Raw genomic sequence first — 27,662 nt, 5'->3', positions numbered from 1 at the left:
AAGGAAGGAAGGAAGGAAGGAAGGAAGGAAGGAAGGAAACTCAAGTGGAATTTTTATTGATATTGCATTGAAGTTATAGGTTAGTTTGGGGAGAAATTACATCTTCCTAATAATTTTATTTAGATTTACAAATTTCCCTCTAGGCATAACTTTAGGTGTACCTTAAAATGTTTGATATGCAATGCTTTTATTGTTGGTCAATTCTAATTTCTAAATATTGCTGCAATTTTTCGTTTCTGGGGAATTGCATTTAGCTTTCAGATTACTCACTTCTGTTGAGATGTCAGTTCTGGAATTAGAAACCTCAGGAGTTTTTGTGGCATGTGGGAGGGAAGATCACTTTTCAGATTAATTTTCATTTCTTCCAGTCCTGAATTGAGGGGTGATTTTCTTTTTCCTTGATATTAAGACCATTGCCATAGCCCATTCTCTTACTCTACACATTTGCCTGTGGACAGATGCTGAATTCTTCAGGATGCAAGATGGGACATTTGGCCCCATCATTTAGCGTCTTTTTTCTTATGTTCTCAAAATATTTTTCGGGAGGTTAGCAGGGTGTAGATGCATTAAGGGAACAGAGAGAATAAATCTCAGCAGTTCCCTATTTTTGAAACGTCGATTCTCTGTAGCAGGAAGATTTGCTTTGTTTATTTTTAAAGACATTAGCCAACCAGCATAGAAAAGATTGAGTCACAGACTTACCTGTGACTGCACTCTCCCTCATCTCCTTCCACTCTTCATACGGAGGCCTTTCTCTGCTCTGTTCAAAGCCAGTCTCTCAACTGCACTTTTGCATATGTACCCCCCTTTTCTCCTAGATCTGCTTTCACCAATCATTCAAACTCTTCTCTTTTAAAAATCCTTTCCAGGATCTATATTTGCCTTGAATTTTTATAATATAAGAAAGACAAAATAACCTTTTCCCCTTTCAATTATTTGTTTCCCTCTCCCCTTCCGTTCTCAGCCTGAGTCCCTCAAAGGAACAGTTTATAATCATGGCCTTCACTTTCATTTGGTCTAATGACTCCACTGAAATGTGTGGCACAGGACACCCACAGCCTGGTTCCTAGGTGTAGTGAAACTTTTCAGATGTTATTTGTCCTCTCTGCACCTGTCATGACTTTCTTTTGCAAACCTTTTTCCTCCCTTAGTTTCCCAGTCACCATGCTCTTTTTTCTCTTCCTTATCTTTGGATCATTTCTTCTTGGTCAGCTGTACTAATTTTTTTTTCTTCTTCTTCTTTTCTAAATGCTGATGCTACCCAGGTCCTTGCCTACTTCTGTCTTATCCTGCATAATTTTCCTGAATCATTCAACTGATTTTTAGTTTCAACAATTGCTTGTATATGATGACCCCACACCTCTCCCCCGAGCTCCAGAGCTGTAAGTCACATTGCTCCCTGGATTGTGCATGTTCAAAACTGAGCTCATGGCACTCCCCCCCACCTATTCTCCTTCCTGTACTCTGTGAGTAACATCACTTGTCCCTCAAGATAGACCCCTGGAAGCCATGTGAGATGGTTTTTTCTTCACTGCTCTCAAATCTCTCACCACCTCCACAGTTCTAATTCAACCCTTAATCATCTTGCTCCATGCTCATTGCCATGGTCTTCCAGCAGGGCTTCTAACTCTCCTCTTCACCCTCCAAACTGAGGCCAAAATGATCTTTCTTAGACACAAATACAGCCATGTTTTTACTGTGTTTAGAACTGCAGGGGTTCAAACTCATTACCTTTCCTAGGATGAAAATTGAGACAACAGAGTCAGGCCATAGATTTCTATAATCTGGCCTTCCCACTTTTCCAGCCAAATGAAACTGCTGTTTTCCTGGGCAGCCTAGTCTCCTCCCAGTTTCTGAGACTTGGCTTACTTCACGGCCTCAGCCTGGAGTACATTCCCATCAGCCTGACGTGGTCCCACTGCTTCCTAAGACAATGCTCAACGGTCATGCCTCCATGAATGCTTTCTTGACTCTTCTACCTCTTACCCCTACTCTCACATTTTTTTTTTTGAATTTTCATTGTGCCTATATAGATTGAGCTGAGTGATATTTTAGATATTTCCAATATTGTGTATTTCTTTTCCTGTATTAGACTACTAAGCTACTTAAAGTGAAAACTTAGTTGATTTGGTTGTTGTGTTTCTACCCCCTGGCATAAGACCTGACACAGACCTTAACAGGTGTTTTAGGGGGTAAACAAATAAGTGAATGAGATCCTGAAAGACTGTGTGAAGTTCAGCAATTTTAACATAATTTTAGTAGCATGACTTACTTAGTAGAATCTTGACTTTCTAAATTCTCTCTCCAAGTAGTGTAGAATAAAGGATAAAATATTTGGTACATATTTATGCTAAAAAAAATTATTATTTATCTGAAATTCAAATTTTATGGAGCTTCTGGCATTTTTATTTGATAAACCTGGCAACCTCACCTCTAAGGCCATTTTAACTTTGAACCTCGTATTAAGTTGGTTACACTGGTGGGTGTGCCTGAGAGTCTTTGCTATGCTTAGGTCCATGAATAATTCTTCAATTCTCTTTCAACTGTGAAAACAAAAAGCACAGACTCCGATGAAGTGTTGGAATCAAGGAAACAGAATTCTGCTGAGTAGCCAGAAAATGAGATTATGATATTGATACCCATTGTGGATATTGTAAAGAACAGACTTCACTGCTTCTTTTGCTCACTATTGCCTTTCTCTGATGGGTTTTTTGCCTCCCCTTAGCTTGTGACCAATCCTGTGAGACTTGTGGGCCCAGTAGCCCCAGGTGTCTTACCTGTACTGAGAAGACAGTGCTGCATGATGGGAAATGCATGTCTGAATGCCCTGGTGGGTACTATGCTGATGCCATTGGCAGGTGCAAAGGTAAGAGATGGGTCACCACCATCATCTTCAAAAAGTATTGAGTACATGTTTGACTATACTTGGTGCTATATGCTGCTCATTTGGGAACTTGAGTGTATGATGGGAAAGCATTACTTTAAAAGGGATAGCTTTTTCATTATGGAGCCAATGTGTATTTGGTATGAGAGTGGGAGATATGGGTGGATGCTGGGGGACTAGAGTGCTTTCATGAAGGACTTGCACATATTAATCATCATTAGAGTTCATTTGGTCCTTTTGAAATGCCCAAGACATCTTTAACATACAGTCCTTGTTTACTTGCAAACCATCACTAACTTAGGTTGCAGATGTAACAGAATCATTTCTTATATGACATGTATGAGGTAGGTCATATATTGACAACTACAACATACCACAAAAATAAAATTTAAAAGTTAAACCAAATTTGATAGCTAGTAAAGCTAAAGTCTGTATCTATTGAAAACTTGTTTTTGTGTGCTGCTTATATATTGTTTCTTTCAGACTAATACAGCCTAAACCATGAAACATACCCACTTAAGACTTTATAAATTTCAACCTTATATATATACCTGACTTGTGTCTTTCCTCACAGATAACTCTGAGAACTTCTTGTTGCCTGGAACATCTTGATCTGCCCTCCTCTCTGAAACATATGCCCACTTCCTCATGTTTACCTACCGTCTTATAGTGCAGGGTGTTTAGACCCATCTCAACATCTCTCCTTAGCAGCCTCCCCTTTGCCTGCCAACATCTTTACTCACCCAGTGTTCTCACCTTTCCTCTGTGTCCTGCCCCCACGTTCTCATCCCATCTCTACCCACCACCCCCAGCTCCTGACCATGGTCCTGCAGAGCCTTCTTCCCATATCTCACTCCTGACCCCAGTCCTGCTAGAGGCTCAGCCAGGCTATGCCACCAGCACCTATCCCTTAGAGTCAGAGATGTCCCTGTTAACACCAGAGCCAAAGCAGTGGACATGTATTACTAACATTGTCATATGTTGTGGTCAGAGTCGTTACTGTAATTGTTACTTAAAATCCTAGAATGTTAAAGCTGGAAGTATCTTAAATGATCATTTTGTCCAACCTTTCACTGTGCTCATACCAAGAAAACTAGGCCAGGAGAGACCTAGGCTTGACTGAGGGCATTGATGAATTGGTGGAGACACTGGTCAAAATGCCAGTGCTTCCAACGCTCCGACCCACAGCCTTTCCACTCTAATCCATTTAGGCAGTGTGAGGTTTAGGTCCAGATGGACCTAGGGCTAAATCTCAGCCCTGCTATGAATAAAGCCTGAAATCGTGGGTAAATTTTTTAACTTCCAAGACCTCAGTCTCCTCATCTATAAAATGCAGTTAGTAATAACTGCCTCATAATGTTGTTAGGAAAATTAAAAGTGACAATGTGTAGAAAGTGCTTAATACAAACACTAAATAAAGGGTAGCTAATAAGCAATATGTAGAGCATGGTTAAATGGTGGATAAAGGGCCATGTGAGCAGTTCAGACAGTATAACCACTTCCTAACACATTTTCCCCTTGGTTTGGTGTGACATCCAGAGGGGACTAAGAGTCCCAGGCTTGCGAAGCCCGGCCAGGAAGTGGGCGCTTTATTCACTCCTGTCTCATGGTGTTCTCCCTCTCACTTTCTTCCTCAGTTTGTCATAACTCGTGTGCCAGCTGCTCTGGGCCCACAGCCTCTCACTGTACAGCCTGCAGCCCCCCCAAGGTTCTGCGTCAAGGCCACTGTCTGCCCCACTGTGGAGAGGGCTTCTACTCTGACTACGAGGTCTGCAAAGGTATTGTTGGTGTCACCATCATTCTTGAGAGGCTATCCCACAAGAACATAGATTTACTTCTTTCAGTAATATAACTTTCCAGTGTAACTTTTCTTCTAGTGTATCTTTTATGGCTATCCATACATTATAAACATTTTTCATTACAATAGTTTTGCGAAGGGTTGATCTGAAAAAAATTCATTTGAAAATTTGTGAAGACACTCAAAAGGTTATGATTTTTTTTTCTGGCTGTTTTTAGGGGGAATGTTATTTTCTTTCCTGTACATTAAAACAAAATAGAACTCTTGCCTCCTTTCTCTACTCTCCTACCTTTGCTAATGTTTTTCTTAGACTTCATTTTGTTTTCCCTGAAGAATTTCTTTTGGTAATGATACTGCTGAGCAAACTGAGAGTCACTAGTGATGCCTCTGGGCTGAGTGAAATGGCAAAATCTTAAATAGCTGTTTGCCATAAAGGCTTTGGGCTCCTTGGGAGGGTGATATCATTTAAGCATTTTGAAACTAGAATATTGGGAACAAACACTTTAAGTGAAATCAATGTATATTTATTTGTACATCAGAATTAAGTGAAATCACTGTATATTTATTTGTACATCGGGATCCTTAGAACAGAGTTTGAGAATAGTTACAAGAAGAACGTATTTGAAGCAGGAAAGCTGCAACAACTGTTTCGGAAGAGAAAATTGAGAGAATCTTTTAAAGAACAGGAGAGTTAATTGTATTCAAATGTGGGCACCAGATAGTTTGACTACCTTATTTGGCTTTGCTTTTCACCAGTAGCCAGGGTAAGCAAACACAGTGATGGATTATGAAACATTCATTGCTGCTCAAAGGGGCCTCTTTCTTGTCTAGAAAAGCAGCCTTAACCCAGATAAATTCTAAGAGGAATTTGTTGCCTGGACCCCTATGTAGTGGGTGATGGATGACTCATAGGTAATAACACAACCACCATTTTTGCAAAAGATACAGTAATGGCTTCCATATGAATGGTTCTAAAAAGCTACGATAAAAACCAAGGGTATAATGTTAAATCGTCATTTAGTGAGTGTGTTTCTCTGGAGAACCAAGCTAATATTGTCCAGTTTTCTGGTTTTGTTTGTTTGTTTGTTGTTGTTGTTGTCTAGCCCGACAGTCCTTATGGGACCTGGAAGATGTGACTGGTTAACACCACCCCTCACTGTTCCTTTCACAAACATTATTATCACTCTGTGCTTTATATAGAACATTAGAAAAATAATATGCTGAAATGCTGTGTTTGGTGAACTTTTCTAAGTGGGTTTGATTTAATGAAAGATTTGCAACATATGTTTGATCCTTGTATTATTTTCTGCCTTTTATTTCCATTTGCAGCCTGTCACTCCTCCTGCCTGGCTTGTATGGGTCCTGCGCCCTCTCACTGTACTGGGTGTAAGAAGCCAGAGGAAGGACTGCAAGTGGAGCAACTGTCTGGGGTGGGCATCCCCTCTGGCGAGTGTCTAGCCCAGTGTAGAGCCCATTTTTACTTGGAGAGCACTGGCATATGTGAAGGTAAGCATGATTTGAGAAAGTGTTAGGTAGCCTCTGGGCTTACCTCTTGAGAGATCCTGTAAGGTGGGACCAAAGCCAAGAAGAAGATCTATGTTTCATGTTAGAATGGTTCCAAGATGCTTGTGAATAAAGCAGGAGACCAATGTGCAAAAGAGTAGCCCCTATCAATAGCCTCCCTCCCTTTGTGAACAATAGATGATCGTAAAGAGCTAATCCCTTCGACTCTACCTTTTCCAAAGTTCCATTCGTGGAAGTCTCAGACAGAAATTCTTTCAGGGACCACTACGTGTAGTTACAAAAGACTCAGAGCTCATTGTAGAACTTCATTTATTATTTCTTCTAATTTGCTACTCTGAATATGAATTGGTCCCTTCAGGGCAAAATCTGGACTTCTGTCAAAATTTAGAAGTGATTTCTGCTGTTTGCTTTGGCATATCGTCTATAGAGAATTGATGACATCCGGAATAATTTGACTCAGTAGCCAGGCCATCTATGAGGAGATGAAAAGGAAGGGTATAGTTTTCTTTCTGTTCCCACAAGTAGCTGCCTTGCTGTTGGGTGAATAGTTTGACTCTAACGCTACCTAAAACAAAAATCATTAATTTATATTTTTTGTTGTAAACATATGTTCATTAAAAATTTTATAATCCACACACTACCTAAACCCAATGGTCTTTTCCATTTTGTTATGATATCTGAGTCTTTTTTCATATTCATAGCTTTGCGTGTTTATCTTTGTAATGTAACAGTAAGCATGCTGCAAATTCAGTTTTGTATCCTACAAGTCTGCTCACTGAAGTGGCCTCCATTTCAATATACCCTCACAGGGAAATGTGGGTTTCAAGACTAGGTTAAAAAATTTCAGACACAAGGTGACATATGGCACAGTTGGAAGGATGCAGAATTGAAATGCAGAGACCCAGGACCAGACACTTAACCTCTCTGAGTGTTTGTATTCACAGAGTTAGAGTAGGCTGACATGTAGCCTTTTCGCCAGGCTCAAAGATGGTGAGGAATGTCGAAGTTGCTGATAAATTGTGAAGCCCTCCTGCTCCGTAGGTGCGAACCTCCCTCTGTATACTCAGGTGTCCTGGAACATGATGGGGAATCCCCTGCTCCCTGGGAGGCTCCAGACTCCAGGGGATTTTCATCATGCCCAGAAATTGAGGGCAAGGTTGCTACTCTCCAGACATCCTGGTTTCTACCATGTATGCATTGCCCAACCTCTCTGTGGCCATTTAAACTCCCATGGCTGTTTTTATAACCACTTGTGGAATATGGGCATCTTTGTTGCTGCCGAGTCCCAGTGCCATCCCAAGGCACACGCCACACAGCCTTCTCCTGTGGTCTGGTTACTTCCAGGTGCCAAAGTGGAGGGTGATGTGGCTCTTTCCTTAAGGACCCCACAGACTCCAGTGGGAGGGGAGGTGCTGGGGAGAAAGGGACGGGAAAAAGCATTTTTCTCCTCTGTTTAATTGCTTCTCCGTTTTCTTCAGTGGGTTTAGGTTTGCCAGACAAGCTTCCTCCAGCCACTTCTGCTTTCTGGCAAAACCCATATCCCCTAAAGAAGATAATTATAGTGCCTAGCCCTGCTTGATATGAGGAAAGTACAAGGATAAAATAGAAACAGAAAGCATAACTTCTCTCTTCCTCCCAGTCTCCCGCATTGTTACAGAAGTGATTTGTGATTTGATGGAATCTGTGAAACTAGTCTGCATAGTTTTACACAGCCTTGAACTGTGCACCCTGAGGTTTTTAGTGGCAACCACAGAGGAATTAGACCTCCAGGAACACCAGTCTTTCCAAGAATTCAGAGAGATGCTAAGTGAGACCCTTGGCTTTTGTGGCACACAGGTTGAAAGCAGAGAAGCTAGAAAAGCCCACAGAAAATTCCTCACTGTAGCCTAATGATTCTGGTTTTCCCTTTGGTACAGTGCTCCCATGAAAAATCAAAGTGACATCTTCCTAGATCACTGAGCGCAGTTAGGTGCTTCTTACAATTTTGAGCACCACATCAAACATTCAAAAATCGGGAATTTGGAGTGAGTTCAGAAATAGTTAGAATTGTAAATAATTAAAAATTAGAGTGACCAGGGTTTTTTAGCCCAGAAAATAATATGACCACTTATTCAATACCCACCATGAGTCAGGCACTGTGAGAAGTACCTTACTGGTTTTGCTCACTTAGTCTCAATGCCAACCTTATGGGATCAGTAGGACAACTATTGTGTAGGAGCAGAAACTGAGGCTTGAGGAAGTTGAGGTTGTGATGTGCTCAAAGTCATGTAGCCAGCACAGAGTAGAATCCAGTGGGAACCAAAATCTGGTATCCAGTATCTGTGCTATAAAGCATCATGCTACCGTATTCCAGTGGCTAAAGAGTTCATATGACCAACTGTTCAAGGTGGTACAGCTCCTAGTCTCCTTTCCATACAGGGAGAGAAGCACAGCATACTAATGCTTCAGGATTACATTTAAGAAAACATCCTTGACAAAGGGAAGGTTTCTGGGAAGCCCTTTATACAGTCACCTTTAAAAAGATTAGAATCTGACTGGGTGCAGTGGCTCACGCCTGTAATCCCAGCATTTTGGGAGGCCAAGGCAGGTGGATCACCTTGAACTCTGGCGTTCAAGACCAGCCTGGCCAACGTGGTGAAACCCCATCTCTACTAAAAATAAAAAAAATTAGCTGGGCGTGGTGACATGTATCTGTAATCCCAGCTACTCGGGAGGCTGAGGCAGGAGAATTGCTTGAACCCAGGGGGCAGAGATTGCAGTGAGCTGAGATCACGTCATTGCATTCCAGCCTGGGCAACAAGAACAAAACTTTGTCTGAAAAAAAAAAAAAGGTTAGAATCTAATTCTGCTGGAATGGTTTAATTGTGGTCCCATGTAAAAGGACTGAATTGACCTCTTGAGTCCCTTGTAGCCCTGTGACTTTATGCTCATTAACATAATATTATTAGGTATCCTACATATAGCTGTCTACTCACGTTTGTTAGCAAATCCCTGTGCAATCTCCACTAGGTAGGTTGTTGTACTCAATTTACAGGTGATGAGAATGTGGCAGAAAGAGGTTAATTGAGTTGCCTATGATTCCATTGGGAAACTGAGCACAACTACCAATTGTTTCCAACCTTACCTGAGTGTTACGTGTGCTGATTGATGTATTTCCTGTCACTCATCCCGTATCTCTGGAAACCTTTCTGCCTTCCCATAATCTGTTCCATTTTCAATTCTGCTGAAGTGTTGTCTATGAATCAGGCCTGGGAGTTCTGTGAGATTGCACTGGGCTCTTCTTCCCACATCTTCCCAGAAATATCCTTATCTCTCTACAGAATATTAAAAAGGTTCGATGGGCGTGTGTGTACATGTGGGCGTATGAGTGTGTGCACACATACGCACTATTGAGGGTTTCTTTTACAGCACCTTTAGTTTCAAGTGCTTCTGTAAGGAAGAGAAAAACAACTGTTTTTTAGAACTCTCCTTCTTCCTTTGAAACTACAGCACAGAGTGATTAGAATATTACTGCAGCTAATAAAAGGGAGAGATAGATTCGTTATAGGAAGAAGCAATTTACTTAGACACTGAGGTGGAGTCAGAAGTTATCATAAAAGTTTTTACTTTGAGCCACACAACAAACCCTAGTGCAGGATGAAGAAACAATACTATAGATATTTGACTAAAATCCGAGTCTGCAATGAGAGAACAAAAAAAATTTAAAATTAACAGTGATCAAAAAGAACACTACTTATTGGAAGCTGGAGGACAGTCTGTCTTTATTCATTCCTCCTGCAAATGTTCGTTGAGTGTCTCCTGGGTGCCAGGCATTTCTAGGCACTACGAATATACTATCAAATGGGTCAAATGAAAATTCCTTTTCTCATGGAACTTGTATTTTAGTGAGAGAAACAGATAATAAATAAATAATGAATGAATGAATAACAGTAGCAGCAACAAAACCCATGGATGCTGGTCTGTGCCCAGAAGCCCCCAGCAAGGTAATGGAGGGGAGAGGAATGGGCCGATATGACTAGAAAGCAGAAGAGCTCTGGGAATATGGGGATGGCCACATGTATGTATTTGTCCTGTGCTTTGACTCATCAAAAAAAATGAACTGGGTGCTTCAGAAGGCAGAACTTTGACTTCATGTTTCTTTTTCACAAGGCCTCTATGTTTCCAATGTGTGACTAGAATTGCTGGCACAAAAGAGAGTTTGTTGCTAATTGTAAAAGATTGGAGACATTTTCAATAATCAATCCAAATTGTGCACATTTATTAAATATTACTACTGAGTATTAGCTAAAAGAAGAATTGTAGTAATTGTAGTAATTTCATCAAATCGATCTCACGAGTTTAGCTGAATGTTCGCTAGCACTGATAGGTTCAAGTGACTTCATAAAAAAGCAAACCCAAGAAATACGCATCAGCCCCTTGCAAAAAAAAAAAAAAAAAAACTCAACAAATTACAACAATTTAATAAAAACCTGTGTCATCCAAAACAACATCAGAAAAACATTTTTTACTTTTTTATCAGTCTTCCTTCACTGATTCCCATGCCTCTGTGAGTGTGAATCGAGATGAGGGCAGGGGGAGGTGTTGCTCTGCTGCACAACCCCAGGGGTGCTATTCTCATAGCTACCTTTGTGCCTGGCTCCTCCTGGAGTCACTAGTGACAACCGGTGTGGCAGTACATGGCAGCCCAGGGATGGACAGACAGAGCAAAGGATCTAGAGCTCTATGTCTCTTGGAGGCCTCTGCTACCGATGTTCCTTGCATCTGTTTAAATTGCTCAGCTCAGCCTCTGATTCTCCTTCCACTATGTTTGAAGGATTTCTTTTTTCTTTTAAAAGATTTAATTATTTTGAAGACTTAGCTTTTATTTGAGGTCTCTCTAGAACAGAATTTCTCATAGGATTCTCCTGGGAATCTTGTTAAAACGTAGATTGAGATTCAGTTGGGTGGGAGTGAGATCTGAGTTGCTGCGTTTATAACATGCACCTCGGTGAGGCTGTTGCTGCTGATCCCTGGACCATAGTTTGGAGAAGCAAAACTTCTAATCAAAGAAGCAGCAGCATATCACTTCAGCACTGGTGTGCTGCTTTCTCTCTTCAACAGTTAGCAAGACATCCCATTTTTGTTTTTTCTCATTGCATGTATTATACATATTATAGAAACTTTAAAAAATATAAATAAGGGGAAAAAAGAGAAAAAGAATACCTATTACTATATTTGGTTTAGCAAATAAAATGCAGGCTTTAGCAAGTTTTAAAATGAATAATTTTATAGTATAAGCATATCTCTAATATTGCGTAAGATATTCTAAAATATGATTTATCATTTATCTGAAATTCATATTTAATTGAGTGTCTTGTGTTTATCTGTCAACACTACCTAGAACCCTTTCATTTTGAGATTACTACTTTTAATCTTATGGCATAAATTCGGACAGTTGTTTATATAACACACACACACGAACACACATACATGTGGGTATATATCCCTTTATAGTTTAGAAAGTCCTTACAACCAATAATTTTGTTGAAAATCTTGAAAGTTTGCATATATCTACTCCTGCTTTACAGATGAAAAAAGTGATGCTTAGGAGGAACCAAATAAAGAATGATTTAGCAATGAGGGATCCTGGGTTCTAATACAGGACATAGTTGACCAGAACGTATTTACTTACTTTCTTTTTATTAAGCTCAGATTCCATTTTTTTTTTTTTTTTTTTTGCATGTCACACTAGAGCTTTACAATTTAATTTCAGGGCAGGCCATCCAATTAATAATGAGCTCAGTCGCCATTACACAATTTGGCAGTGGTGACTGGGACTGAATATGAACATGGTCAGGATGATTAGATTAGCCACGTAATTGCCCCAATTCTGTGGCAAATTAATAATGGAGTCTTTCAATTTCCACACAGTTCAGCATGAGGATTAAAGATGATATAATTTTGAAGAAATTACAAGCTTTTACTTTAAAAATGACCTCTGTACAACAATAACGGGTTTTACTTACACCTTGTCTAATTTGTTATCTCAGAAGAAACATGGGTTTTAAAAAAGAATACAGAGGTAATAAACATCCCAACAGTCCCATCCCTGCCTTTTCATTGTACTTAGATTGGTGATGGAGCTTTGGTCAGGGATTTATCAGGGGAATTTCAGCAACTAAATGTTTCTAGCCTCCCAGGGCTGGGTCTTACTGCATAGAGCAAAATGGCACAAAATTGCTAAAGGTTTAGTATCAGGTTTTTAAAAAAATAACTCACCAGTTACTTTGGTCAATTAATTAACTTGGTTTAGGTGAATAGGAATAAATAAAGCATGCTGTGTGTATTTTGATTATTTAGTTGTTGCTACGACTCACCAAAGGCCTCAAGGCAAAGAGTTTTAATTAAAGAAATACGTGGGCAGGAGTCTGCCTGCACAGCTTAAGAGTATGTTACCGTTTATGAAGTTGGAATTCTCTTACATTAATTGGATTAAGCATATGGAATCTATATTAAGCAATGCCTTTTAATGTAGTCCCTAGAGTGCTGACATGCGCTATACAAATAGGTGCCTTCTGGTAACGTTCAGCCTTCTTCACGTTCCCCTTCTTGCTTTTATAGCATGGGTGTGCCAGGCTTTGGGGAGAGAAAGATGAAAAAGCTACAGACCATGCCTGAAGGAAATCATGATCAAGTAGGAGAGACTGACATCTAAGCAAGTAATTAAAACAGCATGGCACATGCCGTAATAGCAGCAGTCACAAGGGACTGAAATAGCACAAAGTAGATGGGCTCTGTCTAGGAGAGAAGGTAGTGAGGAAAGATTTGTAGAGGGAAAACTTTCCATGATTAAGCCTTTGAAGGATTAATGGGAGTTCACCAGGTAAAGAAGGTAAGAAAGGGCATTCTAGGCCAAGAAAACAGTAAGTGCAAAGGCATATTTGGAGAAGTACAATGTGTTTGGTATTCTTATAGTATAGAGTCCAGAGAGGAGAATTGTGCAGAATGACGCTGAGATGCAGGGTGTGTATGGGACGTTACATGAAGTACTTTATGTGCTGTGCTAAGGAGTTTAGAGTTCACATTGTTGGTATGGGTAAACTATTAAAAGATTTTAAGTAGGGAAATAATTTGGTCAATTCACATTTTATAAAGATCTATCCGGTGGATGTGTGGCAGGTAAATAGGCAGAAGCAGTGTAGGGCCGGTTAGGAAGCTGCTGTGCTAACCCAGGTCATGAATGATGTTGAAGGTCCATATTAAGGGGCTGTGGGAAGGTGGGATAGATTTGATAGAGATTTAGGAAGTAAAATCAACAGAGCTTAAATGGGTTGTGGCGATAGAAAAGTAAAAGTGTAGGATAACTCCAAGGTTTCAGCGTGAGTAACTTGGTGAATGGTGGAGCTACCAAGTGAAATAGGGAATACAAAAGAAATAGCAGGTAGGGGAGTAGGATGTGGAGTTGGGGATGGATAGTGAGTAAAGTTTTGGACCGATGTCCACAATTTACATTAAGTGGATATGGGATGAGCTTAGAAGTAGATGCAGAGTAGTATTTTGGAAGTGAGGAATATGAGATACTTTTGAAACACCGAGAAAGGTATCTCCTAGGTAGTAGATTTATGTGATCAGAGTTCAGGATAAAGGTCAAAGCTGTACACATAAATGTAGGACTTACTAGCATGGAGGTCGTCATTAAATCTATGGAAAAGTTTGCCCAAGAGTAAGAAAAGGAAGGGTAAAGGGTGGAATTGGGAGAAACTTCAGTATTTATGAGATGGTTAGAGAAAGAGGCTGAAAGAAATTTTCAAAGACAGAAGAACTAGATAAGTGTGATGCCAATGCTTCCCTCCGTCTCTCCACCCCCACCCCCACACACACCTACCTGGCCGCTCACTTAGTCAGCAGAAATACATTTATTGAGAATTTATGACATGACAGGGACAAAGGACTGTGATAGGCACTGCAGGGATCATAGAGATAAAAAAGACGTGATTTTTACTCTTAAAGAGTTTCTAATCTAGTCAGCATAAGAGATTGGGGATGTTAAATCGTGTTCATTTAAAAAAGAAAACAAAAAAAGACTGAGCACAGTGGCTGACACCTACAGTCCTAGTGGTTTGGGAAGCTGAGGTAGGAGGATTGCTGGAGGTCTGAAGTTTAAGGCTTCAGAAAACTATGATCATGCTGCTGAACTCCAGCCTCGGTGACAGAGCAAAACTCTTTCACCAAGAAAAAAACAACAAACAAAAAGTAATGAGAAGAAGGAAAAGGAGGGTGAGGGTAAGGGAGAGATCCATTTTGATTAAGTTTGCTCATTTCAGTTTTTAGCCCTTATCACAGTACTCCCATTCTGAGTCTAGAGGATTTTGATACCTACATCATATTTTGAGAGAAGCACCCCTCAAAATTCTTTTTTGACATGAAAAGCCAGGAAAGTTTGTGTGATACGAAAGTAAGGACACTCCATCACTTTTTTTGTATCATTAAAAGAAAACAGTAGTATCGGTTGTTTGAAATATACATGGAAAATAGAATGAATAAAAAATGGTATGTTTAATTATTTTAGGTACAGTTTTTGCTGAGGTCAGGTTGACTGGACTTTATAGTCACTGAAGGACACTTTTAGTGCTTAAGCAGCTCACTTATGCTTTTCAGAAATAGACGTACTTAGCCATCAACTGGAAAGCCAGTCTCTAAAAATGTAGTATTGCACGGAGGAATTATTCATAGAACTTCTTTCAGATATCTCCCATCTATGCTCTGTAATGGGTTCAGTCTTCCTTGAAGGATCTTAGACTTCAGACAGAACTCCTGCTATGAAATCAGCTTCCATAGAATGATTAAGCCTCATATAAGTCACTGAAATAGTGTCAATATTTCCAAAACCAGCACGGAATTGAAGTTTCATGACTTTTTTTTTTAAAGGATGCAGATGTTAATGCCTGTACTTGCAGAAACAGAGCATTAGAGAGAAAAAAAATACTTTAAGAGGATCATCATCCAGTATATTCCAGCATATTCCTTTCCCTCTGTACCCACAGCAACTAACTAGTTCATTATCTAGTTAGTTCTTAAACATTTTCAATGAAGTCTTCTGAAGACTGTTGTGGCAACGTTCATTGGAGCTTATTTCTAAAATCTAGTGGATGCAAAGGGACTTTCTTCTGGACTTCTTGGCCTACCAGCCTTTCAACTTGTTTGTCCTCTTTACCTTCCCGTTGTATGTAATTGAAAAATAACCTTTATGCACATTGAGTAAGGCTATTTCATTCATTTTGTGACCAAGTGAAATGAAATGTTTGTACTCATAATGCATTAATTAATCTTTCTCCAATTTTCAATTCCATGGTGATACACTTCGATTTTCTATTGATTAAAGAGGTATAACAGGAAGAGCTAGGGATTTTAGCAATCTTGTAAAGTCTGATATAAACCTAATGATATCATCAGACATATATTTAGGTGTGCAAAAATGTGTTGCTTCAAGATGCTTCCCCCATATTGTCCTGCAAAGCTTTGTGTTAACAATGTTATTTAGCTGTGTTTTAAAGTATTGCCACCTCACTTTCCTTTACATACTGTTTCACTTTGTGTTAAACATGTCTTAAATAAGGTGCTAACGTATATCCTTCCTTTATAATAATATTTTCTTAAACATCAGTTTCTTCGTTTTTTTAAGAGGAGTCTGAAAATACTTGGGAAAAAATTTCTAGCTGTGACTTATGCTAATAGGGCTGTTTTATAATCTTAAAAAATAAAATTGAATTTGAGAAAAAGAACATTAATTAAAAATATGGATCTCTAGGTTCTGTTTATCATATAGTAAAAAATACTCTTGAATAAAACTCTGTAGTATATCCAGGGATGATGATCAAAATATTTATTAACCAGTAAGGCATGGGCACTGCCCAGTGAGAATGGCATTGACCTGAGTTCAGGAGCAGAGTCCTGGGAGTCTCCTGGTATGGGTATTAGCCTGTAGGTGCCAGGCTATGAGTGAGGCAGGGTGCTAGGGGTGGAGTCAAGGCTGCAGCAGAGCACTGGAAGGCTTAGGGCAACAGCCATATACCAACCTGCATGGAAGTAGTTCAATACTTTAACCACCAGTACTGATGAACAAGGATGTCCTAGCTGAACATTAGCTCCATATATATATTAAAGATTCTATGTTACATTTTATTAGGGATTGGTGGCAATGGAGAGCTCAGTGGTGTAAAATCAGTTCTGGTCCTTCCAAGCTGAGGCACAGTGAATGTACTCAGAGGGTGTCTCTGCCGTCTGGTGGATCTTGTCCATTGGGCAGAAGATGGCCTAAAATGCATGGGGTTATCTGCATGAAGAACCAGGTCTTTGTCTTACTCATCATTGTATCCCCAGTACTTGAAGTTACTTGAGGCTCAATGACAAATGAATGATTGGAGATAAATGGCTGGTTGTTTTAACACGTAGTTTTTATTATACCGGTGTGGTGAGGCCAGAAGATCAGGAGACTGTTGCCATTGAAAAAGTTTGTTACTCACAGCTCCAAAGAGGAAGGGGCACCCCATGGCATAAAGGGCCACAAGGGGGAGCACCAGGGTCAGAAAGGAGGCAGAGGTGATGGGGGGAACATGGGCAAGAGACTTTAGCGTCAGTAGAAAGGGATGGGTGAGGTAGGGTAAGCAGGCTTAGGATTCGCTAGTTGGGATAATTACAGTGTTCTGTGAGGTATAGAGACTGTCTCTAGTTGTCTAGTAACTGACCCCAAGGCAGGAGAATAGTAGCCTGGAGTGTAAGAGTATGATAAGGGAGGTGGTGGGAGTGTGAGTTTTGGATTAGTTAGTTTGCATATGAAAGGCATGCTCCCAAGGAAATCATTTATTATCTCCAGGAATATAGCCTCAGAAGGGTCAGTCTCTCCAAAATCGGCTTGGTTTCAGATGTCAAAGAATCAAAAATATAGATAATAAAAAGGCATGATTAAGACAATGGCTACTCTTGAGAAGTCATGCAACTATCCCCTTTATCATTAAAGGTCCAATGAAAGCAAGCAGAAATGTTTTCTTTCTCTTTGCCTTTACTCTCTTTTCACCTGTGGGTAGTTCTAACGCAGCACTTAATGTTAATGCTTATAACCAAGATTTATTAAGCCCTTACTGGGTGTCCAGCACTATCCTAAGAATTCATATTCATCAGCCCAATTAGTGTCCACAACATCCCATGTAGTAAGTTCTGTTTGGATCCTTGTTTTATAAATGAGGAAGCAGGAGCCTTGAGAAATGAGTTAGTCGAATTCACATAGAGCTATGATGTGATGCTCTTATTCTCTGTGCTACACTCTGCCTTTCATTCATTCTATTTCAGTAGCTTGCTTGGGTGTCTGTTGTAGCAACTAGTTTGAGCAGCTCAACATGTTGGGCAATTCTCATCTGTGTATGCCCAGTCTCCATCTCAGAGTAGGCACTTTATAAACCTATGTGAAATCAATAAGTGAAGCTCTCACCAGCTTTTCTCTTTGATTTGAGCAACCCGATAAGCAGCAGAATATCTAGTGATAGAGAGCTGTCCCAAAGGAGGGAGAACTGTTTTCCGGCTTCCTATTTTTTATTTGACATTCTCGAAGAATGGGAACTTGGGAAGAAAGAAATGTATGATTCTGCAAATGGTTATTTCTGTTTTGAGGCACTTGTGCTTTACTTAATCTGGGTTCCACAAATGCTTGCTTTGCAGGAGACTGCCTTTAGAGAGAAGTGTGTGAGATATGCGGCCTGTCCCTGGGAAAACCAAGTGAATGTACAGAACATACTCTGGCCCAGGAATGTTAATGGGAGAGACAGAGTTACCATCTGTGTCTTGTGGGGCTTTCCTGATTGTCTCCTTTGCTTTATCTTTCCTCCAGCTTGCCACCAGTCCTGTTTCAGATGTGCAGGGAAAAGCCCACGTAACTGCACAGACTGTGGGCCTTCCCATGTGCTATTGGATGGGCAGTGCCTCTCCCAGTGCCCAGATGGCTACTTTCACCAGGAAGGTAATTGCACAGGTGAGTGAATATGTAACATGCTGGGGCACATTGCCTATGCCCTTGTTTTGTCTTCAGAGCGTAGCCAGACACTGTAATTAGGAACCTTGTCATACCAGGGACTAAGATTCTGCTGTAAATCCTTGTCTTGAACTTGCAGGTTCAAAGTATAGAGGGAGGGGAACAAGTAAAATTTAGTTCTTCCAATAAGGAAGCATGAAAATAAAACATTAGAATCGGCTTTACCATAGAGACTGTAATATTTGAATAAACTCTGAACTTGGTTTTCTCTTGCCTGGAAGACAATGATCTGAATGAATAACTCCTGTCATGGACTAAATAATGACCTTTATTTTCTAAAAGAACCAGAACTTAGTTCAGCATAAGTCTTTGTTGCTATGGCTTAAAAAGAGAGAGAGATAGGGATAGGGTTCTACTGTTGCCCAAGCTGGAGTGAGGTGGTGTGATCACAGCTCACTGCAACCTCACCTCAGCTTCCTGGGCTCAAGCAATCCTCCCACCTCAGCCTTATGAGTAGCTGAAACCATTAGTATGTGCCACCATGCTTGGCTAATTTTTTAATTCTTATTTGTAGGAAAAAGTGTTGCCCAGGCTAGACATGAACTCCTGGGCTCAAGTTATCCTCCCACCTTGGCCTCCCAAAGTGCTGAGATTACAGATGTGAGCTACTGTACCCAGCCTGTGGCCTAGAAAAGTTTTAAAGTTTATGTTTCTGATTATTAAAAAGATATGTACTCATTGTAGAGGGATTGAAAGTTCAGACTAGGAAAAATAAATGGGGGTTTGGGGATAAAGACAACTGATTATGCCACATCTTAGAAGCAACAAGTTTTACCCTGGTGATAGATTCCTTTTGACCTACTTTTAGGCATGCTGTTACATAATTGAGAATAAATTAGAGCTATACTTTTTTATATTTTTTTCAAAATATAAAGTCATAAGCAATTTTCTATGTGATACAAAGTTATATGTACAGATATGTATGTGTATATTTATTGTTTTCATGGCTGCATACTATTCTATTTCTTTTTCTTTTTTTTAAGAGATGGATTCTCACTCTGTCATCCAGGATGGAGTGAGGTGGCATGATCATAGCTCACTGCAGCCTTGAACTCCTGGGCTCTAGTGATCCTCCTACCTTAGCCTCTCAAGTGGTTGGAACTATAGACATACATCACCATGCCCAACTAATTTTTTCTTAATTTTTTGTAGAGACAGGGTCTCACTTTGTTCCCAGACTTGTCCTGAACTCCTGGCCTCAAGCAATCCTCCCTCTTTAGCATCCCAAAGTCCTGGGATTACAAGTGTTAGTCACTGCATCTGACTCCATTTCCTTTCACATAAGAAATGAAATTTGGCAATTGGGACACTTGAGGACACTAGGAAGATCTTTTACTTTCTCCCTCTTAATGAGGTACTGCTCTGGTTATCAATTGTTGCCTAATAAACCACCCCAAATTTGTGGCATTAGACAATTGTTATATTTCCCAGTTCTGAGGACTGCCGGGCAGCTCTTTCTTCAGATCCTGCAGGTGGGCTCTTCATTGACATGTCTGTCACCTGGTCAACAATCTCTTACTCAATGAGGCCTCTTCTCGTGGCTAATTGTACTTCCTCACAGCATGGCAATCTCAGCTAGTCCATCTTCTTATGTGTCAGCTGTCTTCTCCTGAAATGAGTATTTCAAGAGACCTAAGCAGAAGCTGCAAGCTGCCTATCACCTAACCTCATTGTCACTTCTGCTATATTCTGTTGGTCAAAGCAAGATAACCCATATTTGAGTGGGTGAAGGAATAGAATACACCTCTCAGTGGAGGAATGGCTTATGCACAAAATTAGGGATGGATTTGATGATCTTCATCAAGGAGACAAGCTACCTTGGGCTAATGCACTTGTATGGAATCAAGCATTTGGCACAGGTAACGGTGCACTTCCCAGCCCCACTTTCCCGGGCTACAGCAGAATAGAGCAAAAGGAAATGGAGGTATTTGCTTCTTACTTTAACATGTCAGTCCAGTATGTTTTCTAAGATCACCTTTATGTTTCAGTGACAGAGATTCTGAAAATTACTAGTTGGGATTAGTACAGAATTTTGTTGAGATTGACGGAATACTAAAATTTAAGGACTTTATTGTAGCTCTGTGTTTTTTTTTTTTTTTGGTATATACAGAAAAAAAACATTCTATCATTATTTCTCTTTTATTTCTAAAAAATAGATTGTTGGGGCCAGCTGATAGGAAAAAGCCCACTGATATGAAATTATATTGCAAGTATTTCTGGAGTCAGTAAATATAATAAACTTATGACATATTTTTAAAATAAATTAATATTTGTTACATTCATCTAGCCTTAAACTTCAAAGAAGCGATTTAGAATGAACATAAATTTAGCTGATGATTGAAGATCAATATTACATTTGTTCTGGAATTTTTTGCCATTTTCTAAGTGTCTTTTTAATCTCTGCAGTCCCCTGGTGAGTTGCTTTACTTTAAATACTCTGTCAGGCACAGTGGGGGAATGTTCCTGGTTTCTTTGTCATTAGGATTGCCCTTGAGAGCTGTTTCTATCCTTAGGTGCTTTCATCCTAGCCCAGCTGGTTTTTGTATGTATAAAATTGTTTAGGGGAGGAAAGTCTGGGTAGCTCTAGCTATTCTCTGTCCATGCCTCTGTCTGCTGGAAGCCAGCAGATAGATGGTACCATGAGCAGCAGGGCACCCAGGTCACTGGAAATATTCTGATAGGGAGGAAAAACTGGGTGTTGGAAATCATCCAGAGAGTGCTATATCTTTTGGACAGGCGCTTTCAACATTGAGAGTCTCAGGAATGTAGAAGGGGCGAGAGTGCTATCTTTCTAATCAGCAGTTCATTTTCTTGCTTGCTTGCTTTTTTTTTTTCTTAAATAACTCCTAATCTTCTCTTGGCCTCTTGCCAGAATTGAGAGGCAGTTGACTTTACTCAAAATCTGTGCCTTTGCTTCCCACCAGCCACGTGCCAGGATGGAATTCATCAGTTGCTGCAAGATCTACCCAGCTCCAGCCCCTCACATCCCCTCCTCTTGGACTCAGACCTGCTTAGACCTCCTTGCCCGTGACAGAGAAGTTCTTAAATCTGCTTCCATGTGCTTGCTCCTGCTGCTCCCTTGGCAGCGTCAATGCAGCTGCAGCTGCAGCCGCCTTTGATTCTTTGCCACCCTTATCCTTATTGCTTACACCTTATGGTGACTCACTTGGTTTGTTTCAGTGTCATACCTCTTGTTAATTTGGTGGTTTTTCTGGAGAAGACATTGCTTTGGCATAACTTTGCCTCTAAGGAATTGAACTTCGGAGGCAGCTCACGATACCCTCCAGAAAGAGGACTTTTTTCTGGTTTTTGTATTTTAGTTCAGTATTGCTGATAAAATAAGCATCCCAGTGGTGGTGGCTTGAAGGGAGGGCCTGGATGGCCACTGACTCTAGAGAGAAGTTGCAGTATAGTTTGCTGTGTATGGATTCCCCCTTCATCTGCTAGAAATTTCTGAGAAGCAAAATGTCCCCTTTTTCTCCCTGTCCCACTCATTCTTTGAGTCATGGTATGTTAGGGTCAGGGAGTCTTGCCACTCATGTTTCTGCTCTGTGACTGTGATTTGAACTTCCTTCATTACACAGATGGGGATGATCATGCTGTTCCCTCTGGAATGTGTGGCCGATTGCTCACATATTTATAGTTCTAGATTCCGAATTGTGTTCACGGGCAGTAGTCCCCTTGACATCAGAAATGCAGTCCCTAGGTCAGGTCCAAGGCTGTGCCAGGCTTGCTCAGGGATCTTCTAAAGATGATTAGAGTTGGAGGTCTGCTCTTAATGTAATTTGTGGAGTGCATTAAATACTTCACACATATACATGCTGAGCTGCTAATTCCAATCCTGGTTTTTGTCCCCCTGCCAGAATGTCACCCAACCTGCAGGCAGTGCCGTGGGCCGTTGGAGTCTGACTGTATCTCCTGTTACCCTCACGTCTCTCTTACCAATGGTAACTGCAGGACTAGCTGCAGGGAAGAGCAGTTCCTTAACCTCGTGGGATCCTGTGCTGGTGAGTGAAACTCCTGTGGACTCCTCAGAAATCACTGGGCAGCTGCCGGGGCTCTTCATACCAGGCTTAAGGGGGCTCTTTGTCCTCAGATTATGAGCTCTTTTATAGGAGACATTTGTCTCATGTCTGGAAACTCATGTTACTGCTTCCCCTTGGGCATTTAGTAAATACTTGTGGATTTAAATGGAACTTCTAATAATACTCTTGCAAATCCTGAAAATCTCAGACTCTCATATTAATGAAGAATGAAGTGATGATAATAGCGCCTTTATATGCATTCAGAACTTCTTCTTAAGATAGCAAAAAGTGTTTTGAAAATAAGTCACTCCAAGACTTCCTTTCTCTTGTCTGCATTTTGTCCTGCTTCTTGCTGAACCTTTGCCATCGGCCCTAGACACAAAATTTTAGAGAGATTAACCTAAAAGTAGATCAGTTGCCTTTGGAGATGGGATTTTTTTTTTTTCTTCCTCATTTTAGAACTCAGATCTTAAAAAAAAAAAAAAAATTAGGAAAGCAGTCTAAAATTTGAATAATGTCGGAACCAGACATCATTTATGTTCATCTATCCAGTCAGACAACAAATGTGTATTTTTGAGTGCCTACTAGTGGTCAAATGCTCAGAATACAGAAAAAGATGAAGGAGACAATGACTCCACCACCAAAGAGCCTAGAGACTGGGGAGAAGAATTAACTGGGTGATGGGTTATTGTATATTTCTTGACCCACTTTTTCGAACTCTGGGACAAACTTGTAGAGCTTTGCCTTTACCAGCTATTGCCTCAGCTCAGAAGGGCTGAACTGGGTGGATCCTGGGATGCTACTGGGCAAATGGGAAAGGTGAGAAAGCGTGCTGAGAGGTCGACCTGGCTGTCAGGTTTGTCTTGGGGCAGGGAGGAGGCGTGGTCAGTTGTCTAGATGACAGTATCCAGCAGGCACATTCAGTCTGGGATGGTGCCAATATCTCAGCTGTTCAGTCTGGTGGATTGAGGGTGGGGCTGGGCACAGCAAGTCAGTGGCTGTGCTGCCTGTGCCTGGTGGTACCATGGTCTAGGTGAGCCATTTATTTTTGCACATGACAGTAAAGACTAGACATTTTGGTATTAAGGTCTATATCCTAAGAAAACCAAACTGTCAAGCACAGGACTGCAGCCCAGAATGCTGGATTCAGAGCAGAAGCCCAAGTGTAGAGACTGTGCAAGCATTTTAGGTGCAACAAAAAGTGGAAATTCAGAGTCCAGGATTAAGACTAATCCGAATCCCTATGAGCTGTAGGATGTGAGTCTGTTGCTAGCGATGTCTGTCGTAGTCAGGACTGTTTTGGAAAGTGGGAAAAATGGGAGATAGTAGTGCCCACCCCCGAAAGAGAATTTGGGGATGGAAGGGGCTGTTATTACAGTTTGTATGGTTGAGTTCAGCTACTTATTATCACTTTAGGACATGGAGGAGCAGCTTCTCTGAGAATTAAATGGCTCCCTACATGGCTAAAGCATATTGGTAGATATTTACTGAGAACCCACTGAGCACAGGTACCAAGTTGATGTTTGAGGGGTATACAGAGGTCTTCCAGGCTACTTAAGGAGGTGAACCAAAGACACAAGCATAGCTAACAAATAGTACAGAGCAATTTAGGGACAGTAACACCAACCAGTAATAAGGGCTGTAGGAGTTCAAGGTAGGAAGAAGTAACAGGATATGGAAGGCATTATGCGGGGGTCGGGGGGGAACCCAAAATACTTCCAGAAGAATAACCAGGATCCTGTGAGACAGAGGGAGCTCTGCTGGGCTTTCTGAGCATGGTTTCACCAGGAGACAGGCCCAGCAAGCATAGCACATGGGCCACTCATGACTAGTGAGTCATCTAACCTGGATGAAAAGCATGGTTGGTATTAAAGCATATTAGATAAAATGGTTGGTAAATTTAAATTCAAACCAGTGTATAGAGAGCTCAAAGTTTCAGGCCAAAAAGTTTTGACTAGATCTTGTGAGCAATAGGGCCATGAGAGTTTTGGAAAGGACTGCAGCTTGACTAAGGGTGTCTTAAGGCAAGAAACCTGCAAGCTGCATGGAAAATGGACCAACACAAGGAGAGATTAGAGTCAGGGTGAAGAGTTAGAAGGTAGGACCTGAATTATATCCTTCATGATGGCTTTTTTATTTAAAATCTAACTCAGAATGTGGGCCCTAAAAATTTTATGCTAGGGCATATTTAAAAAATACATGTTTATATAAGGAGATTCAAAAAATTTAATTTTTAATGAGCTCTGTTCTCTCTAATGTCCAGAGTGTTCTTTGATAGTAAATTAGGTGATTAGGACTTGCATTAATTTTTTAAGGCTAATAGGGAACCTTTAGAATGAGAATCATGGGACTGAGCTAAACAATCTGGAGTCCCCAACCCTAGAAGATCAGGTCCTAACAAAATAAACTGAAAAGGAAAATCTTGGTTGTCCTGGGAATTGGGTATGTTAAATAATGGTTTTAAATGAGGTAACCATTGTCTGGTGCTTAGAAATCATTTGTTGATTAAAGACTGGTGTAATAGTATTTATTATAGAAAAGTTTGATCAGTAATTTCAGTTATTGAAGTTTCAGAGAACTGTGCTGACACCAAAGTTTACTTTTTCACTAAGTGTATGACTTTTCTAAACACCCCTACTTTCCTCTGTAGCACTGCAATGCCTTCACTCATGTATTATCAAACATTTGTCAAGCCCTTGCTCCATGCCAGGCATTGTGCTGGACTCTGGGGATGTAAAGACAAATCAGATATGGTGCTTGTATACGAGAAATGGACTCTTTAGTGAATGAAGGTGTTAGTTTGCTAGGGCTTCCATACCAAAATATCACAGACTGGGTGGCTGAAACAATGGAAATTTATTTTCTCCAAGTTTTGGAGGCTGGAAGTCCATGATCAAGGTGCCTGCAGGCTTGGCTTCCTCGGAGGCCGCTCTCCTTAGCTTGCAGATGACGGCCCTCTTGCTGGCTCCTCTGTGCACATGTGCCCCTGGTTTTTTCTGCATGTCCTAATCTTCTCTTCTTATAGCTATATTGGTCACACTGGATCAGGACCCATCCCTTAATATCCTTATTTTAACTTAATTACCTCCTTAAAGACCCTATATCCAACTTCAGACATTCTGAGGTACTGGGATAGGGCCTCAACACATGAATTTTGGGGGAACTAATTCAGCCCATAACAGAAGGGAGTGTGTATTTAGTGTAGTATTGCTGTGGTACTCTGTGCACAGCACAGGAGATGAGATGAGCCTGTGGGACAGGACCCTGACCCACACTGGAGGCTGTGTATATGAGTGTGTGGAGTGGGTATGAAAGCTTTCCGGAGGATGTCACAACTGCGGTGATTTTAAAGATAGTGAGAATTAGAAGAGTTTGGAGCTTTGGAGGCAGAACATTTCAGGGAATGGGCCAAAGAGGATTATCTGTTGAGACACCCATAAAGAGTTGAGTCCTATGAAAGTGGTGGGAGTTGAAGTAGGAGGGAGCAGGACTGGTCTGTAGGGCCTTGGCACACCCGTGGGGATGCCTTGGAGGTTCTGGGAGGTGTCGCAATTCCATTTCTGTGAAGAGAAAGATCTGCGGAAGATGGCTTGGAGGAAAAGAATGAAGCAGAAAGTTCTTTAGGAGGTAACCACGGTAATCCAGATGACAGAAATCCTTTAATGAGAATGCTGCTGAGGGGATAAAGAGAAGGGGTCATGATTTCACCAGGTATTAATAGTATGTTAGGTTGACTCATCTCAGGTTGCTGTTTTGTCTGCAAAATGGTCCAAGTGGCAATTTCATATGATTTAATGTAATAGAAGTAACAGAGGTTGGTGCTCCCTCGGCCCTGGGGGGTAAGGGAGAAGGAACTTTGCAGATAGTTTCCAGGTTTCTGGTCACAGAAATTCGAGGGATGGGAGTACCATTTACCAAGGGTAGGAATAGATCTGAGAGGCAGTGAGGAAACCAGTGTGCTTGAATGTGGCCAAGTTGAATTTGGGGTGACAGTTGGACATCCCAGAGTGTCTCTCTAGGAGGAGGTTAAAGGTATAAGTGGACAGGTTTCTTACTATAGCTACTAGGAGCTTGTCTCCTTTCTCAGTGTTGACCTGAACTGAAAGTCCTGGAATTGTTTTTAACTAAAGTGTTCCCTCAGTCAGGTCATAGTTAACCTCATAGAATGTTTAGGTGACTTTTATCTAAACTCAGGAAGGTATTAGGACAAACCATGTGATGACAGGCAAAGCTGAGGATAATCTACCTTGTGCGGGGCCAGCAGTGGAATGTCCTCTACGTGTCCTTGGGAAGTCCTAGCTCATAGGAAGTCTCGGAGAAGGACTGTCTCTGCCTGCTCTTTTGTGTATGTCCGAGCGCCTCCAGAGTGGCAGGGTTTCCTCTCGGGATGCATTCTCTATTTGACTCATACCTGAGATCATCATCGGAGACCTCGTAATTGTACTGTAGCTGTTTAAAAAAGAAAATGACAGAATCTAGCACACTGACAAGAGTAAACCCATCCTGGGAGCAGGTCCAGTAACCTCAGTGTGTCTCACATATGAAGATGGCATATGTGTGGGGTTTCTTCCTCCAAGTCTATCAAAGCAAATATAAAGTATGTGTGATTTAGGCCACAGCTGAAGGTTTTCAACAAAGATAAATGAACTGAGGTGAGAGGCAGCTGTGCATAATTGCGGGCGACAGGGTTCTATGCTATGGAAAGCCAGGTTTTCTTCTGTCATAGATTGATTTTTTTTTTGGCCCACATCTCAACAACATTAACAGAAAACTCCAAAGGCTAAGGTGCTTTCTTCATTTCTTTTTCTCAGCTAAAAGCTTTCTCTTGTTCATAGAATAGGGTAAGAATTAAAAGGAAAACAGATAAAACCTGGGGTGGGGAGGGGAATGTCCACATGCAAATGCATTTCTTTAAAAAATGCTTTGAGTTTTGTGGACTGCCTGATGGGACGGCTGTGTTTTTGAGTTCTTATATAGAAAGAAGATAATATCAAGGGTAATATTGCAGAGGGGAAGACCTGAAAAATTAAAATAGTTTTTTTTTCGGGGGGGTAGTGAAAGTCTGGGGGATTAACAAATTGTTATTGTTTATGAAGTATTTTTTTAAATGTGAGTTTGCTCTTTCCACAAATCTGTGTGAGAATGTAAGCAAAAGAAGACAAGTATCAGTAAAGAAATATTACTTTGAGTATTTTCATATTGTATTCCTGTTCCGCAGAACTCAAATTCTAAACAATGGTTAATAGGTGTTACATGTAACAAAACAAAACAAAAAAACCTCCTGGCCAGATAAATTTGGGGTTGACTCGGTTACATGAAGGTAAACAACTTTCTTTATTGCAGGATTTCTGAGAACCTTAAAAATACATA

General features: G+C 40.7%; 1 protein-coding gene across 1 annotated transcript in view; it reads left to right on the top strand.

Moving 5' to 3' along the window:
• Positions 1-27,662, top strand: part of FRAS1 (Fraser extracellular matrix complex subunit 1) — a 483,930-nt gene that overhangs the window by 230,450 nt on the left and 225,818 nt on the right. The window contains exons 16-20 of the mRNA XM_017876598.1: positions 2,726-2,866; positions 4,522-4,662; positions 6,012-6,188; positions 18,067-18,207; positions 22,131-22,274. Coding sequence (XP_017732087.1) covers positions 2,726-2,866; positions 4,522-4,662; positions 6,012-6,188; positions 18,067-18,207; positions 22,131-22,274 — 744 coding nt within the window. The remainder of the gene's footprint in view (positions 1-2,725; positions 2,867-4,521; positions 4,663-6,011; positions 6,189-18,066; positions 18,208-22,130; positions 22,275-27,662) is intronic.

This window comes from Rhinopithecus bieti, unplaced genomic scaffold (genome assembly GCF_001698545.2).
Source record: "Rhinopithecus bieti isolate Rb0 unplaced genomic scaffold, ASM169854v2 scaffold_8675, whole genome shotgun sequence".
NCBI lineage: Eukaryota > Metazoa > Chordata > Mammalia > Primates > Cercopithecidae > Rhinopithecus > Rhinopithecus bieti.
This window is presented reverse-complemented; position numbering and strand designations above follow the sequence as displayed.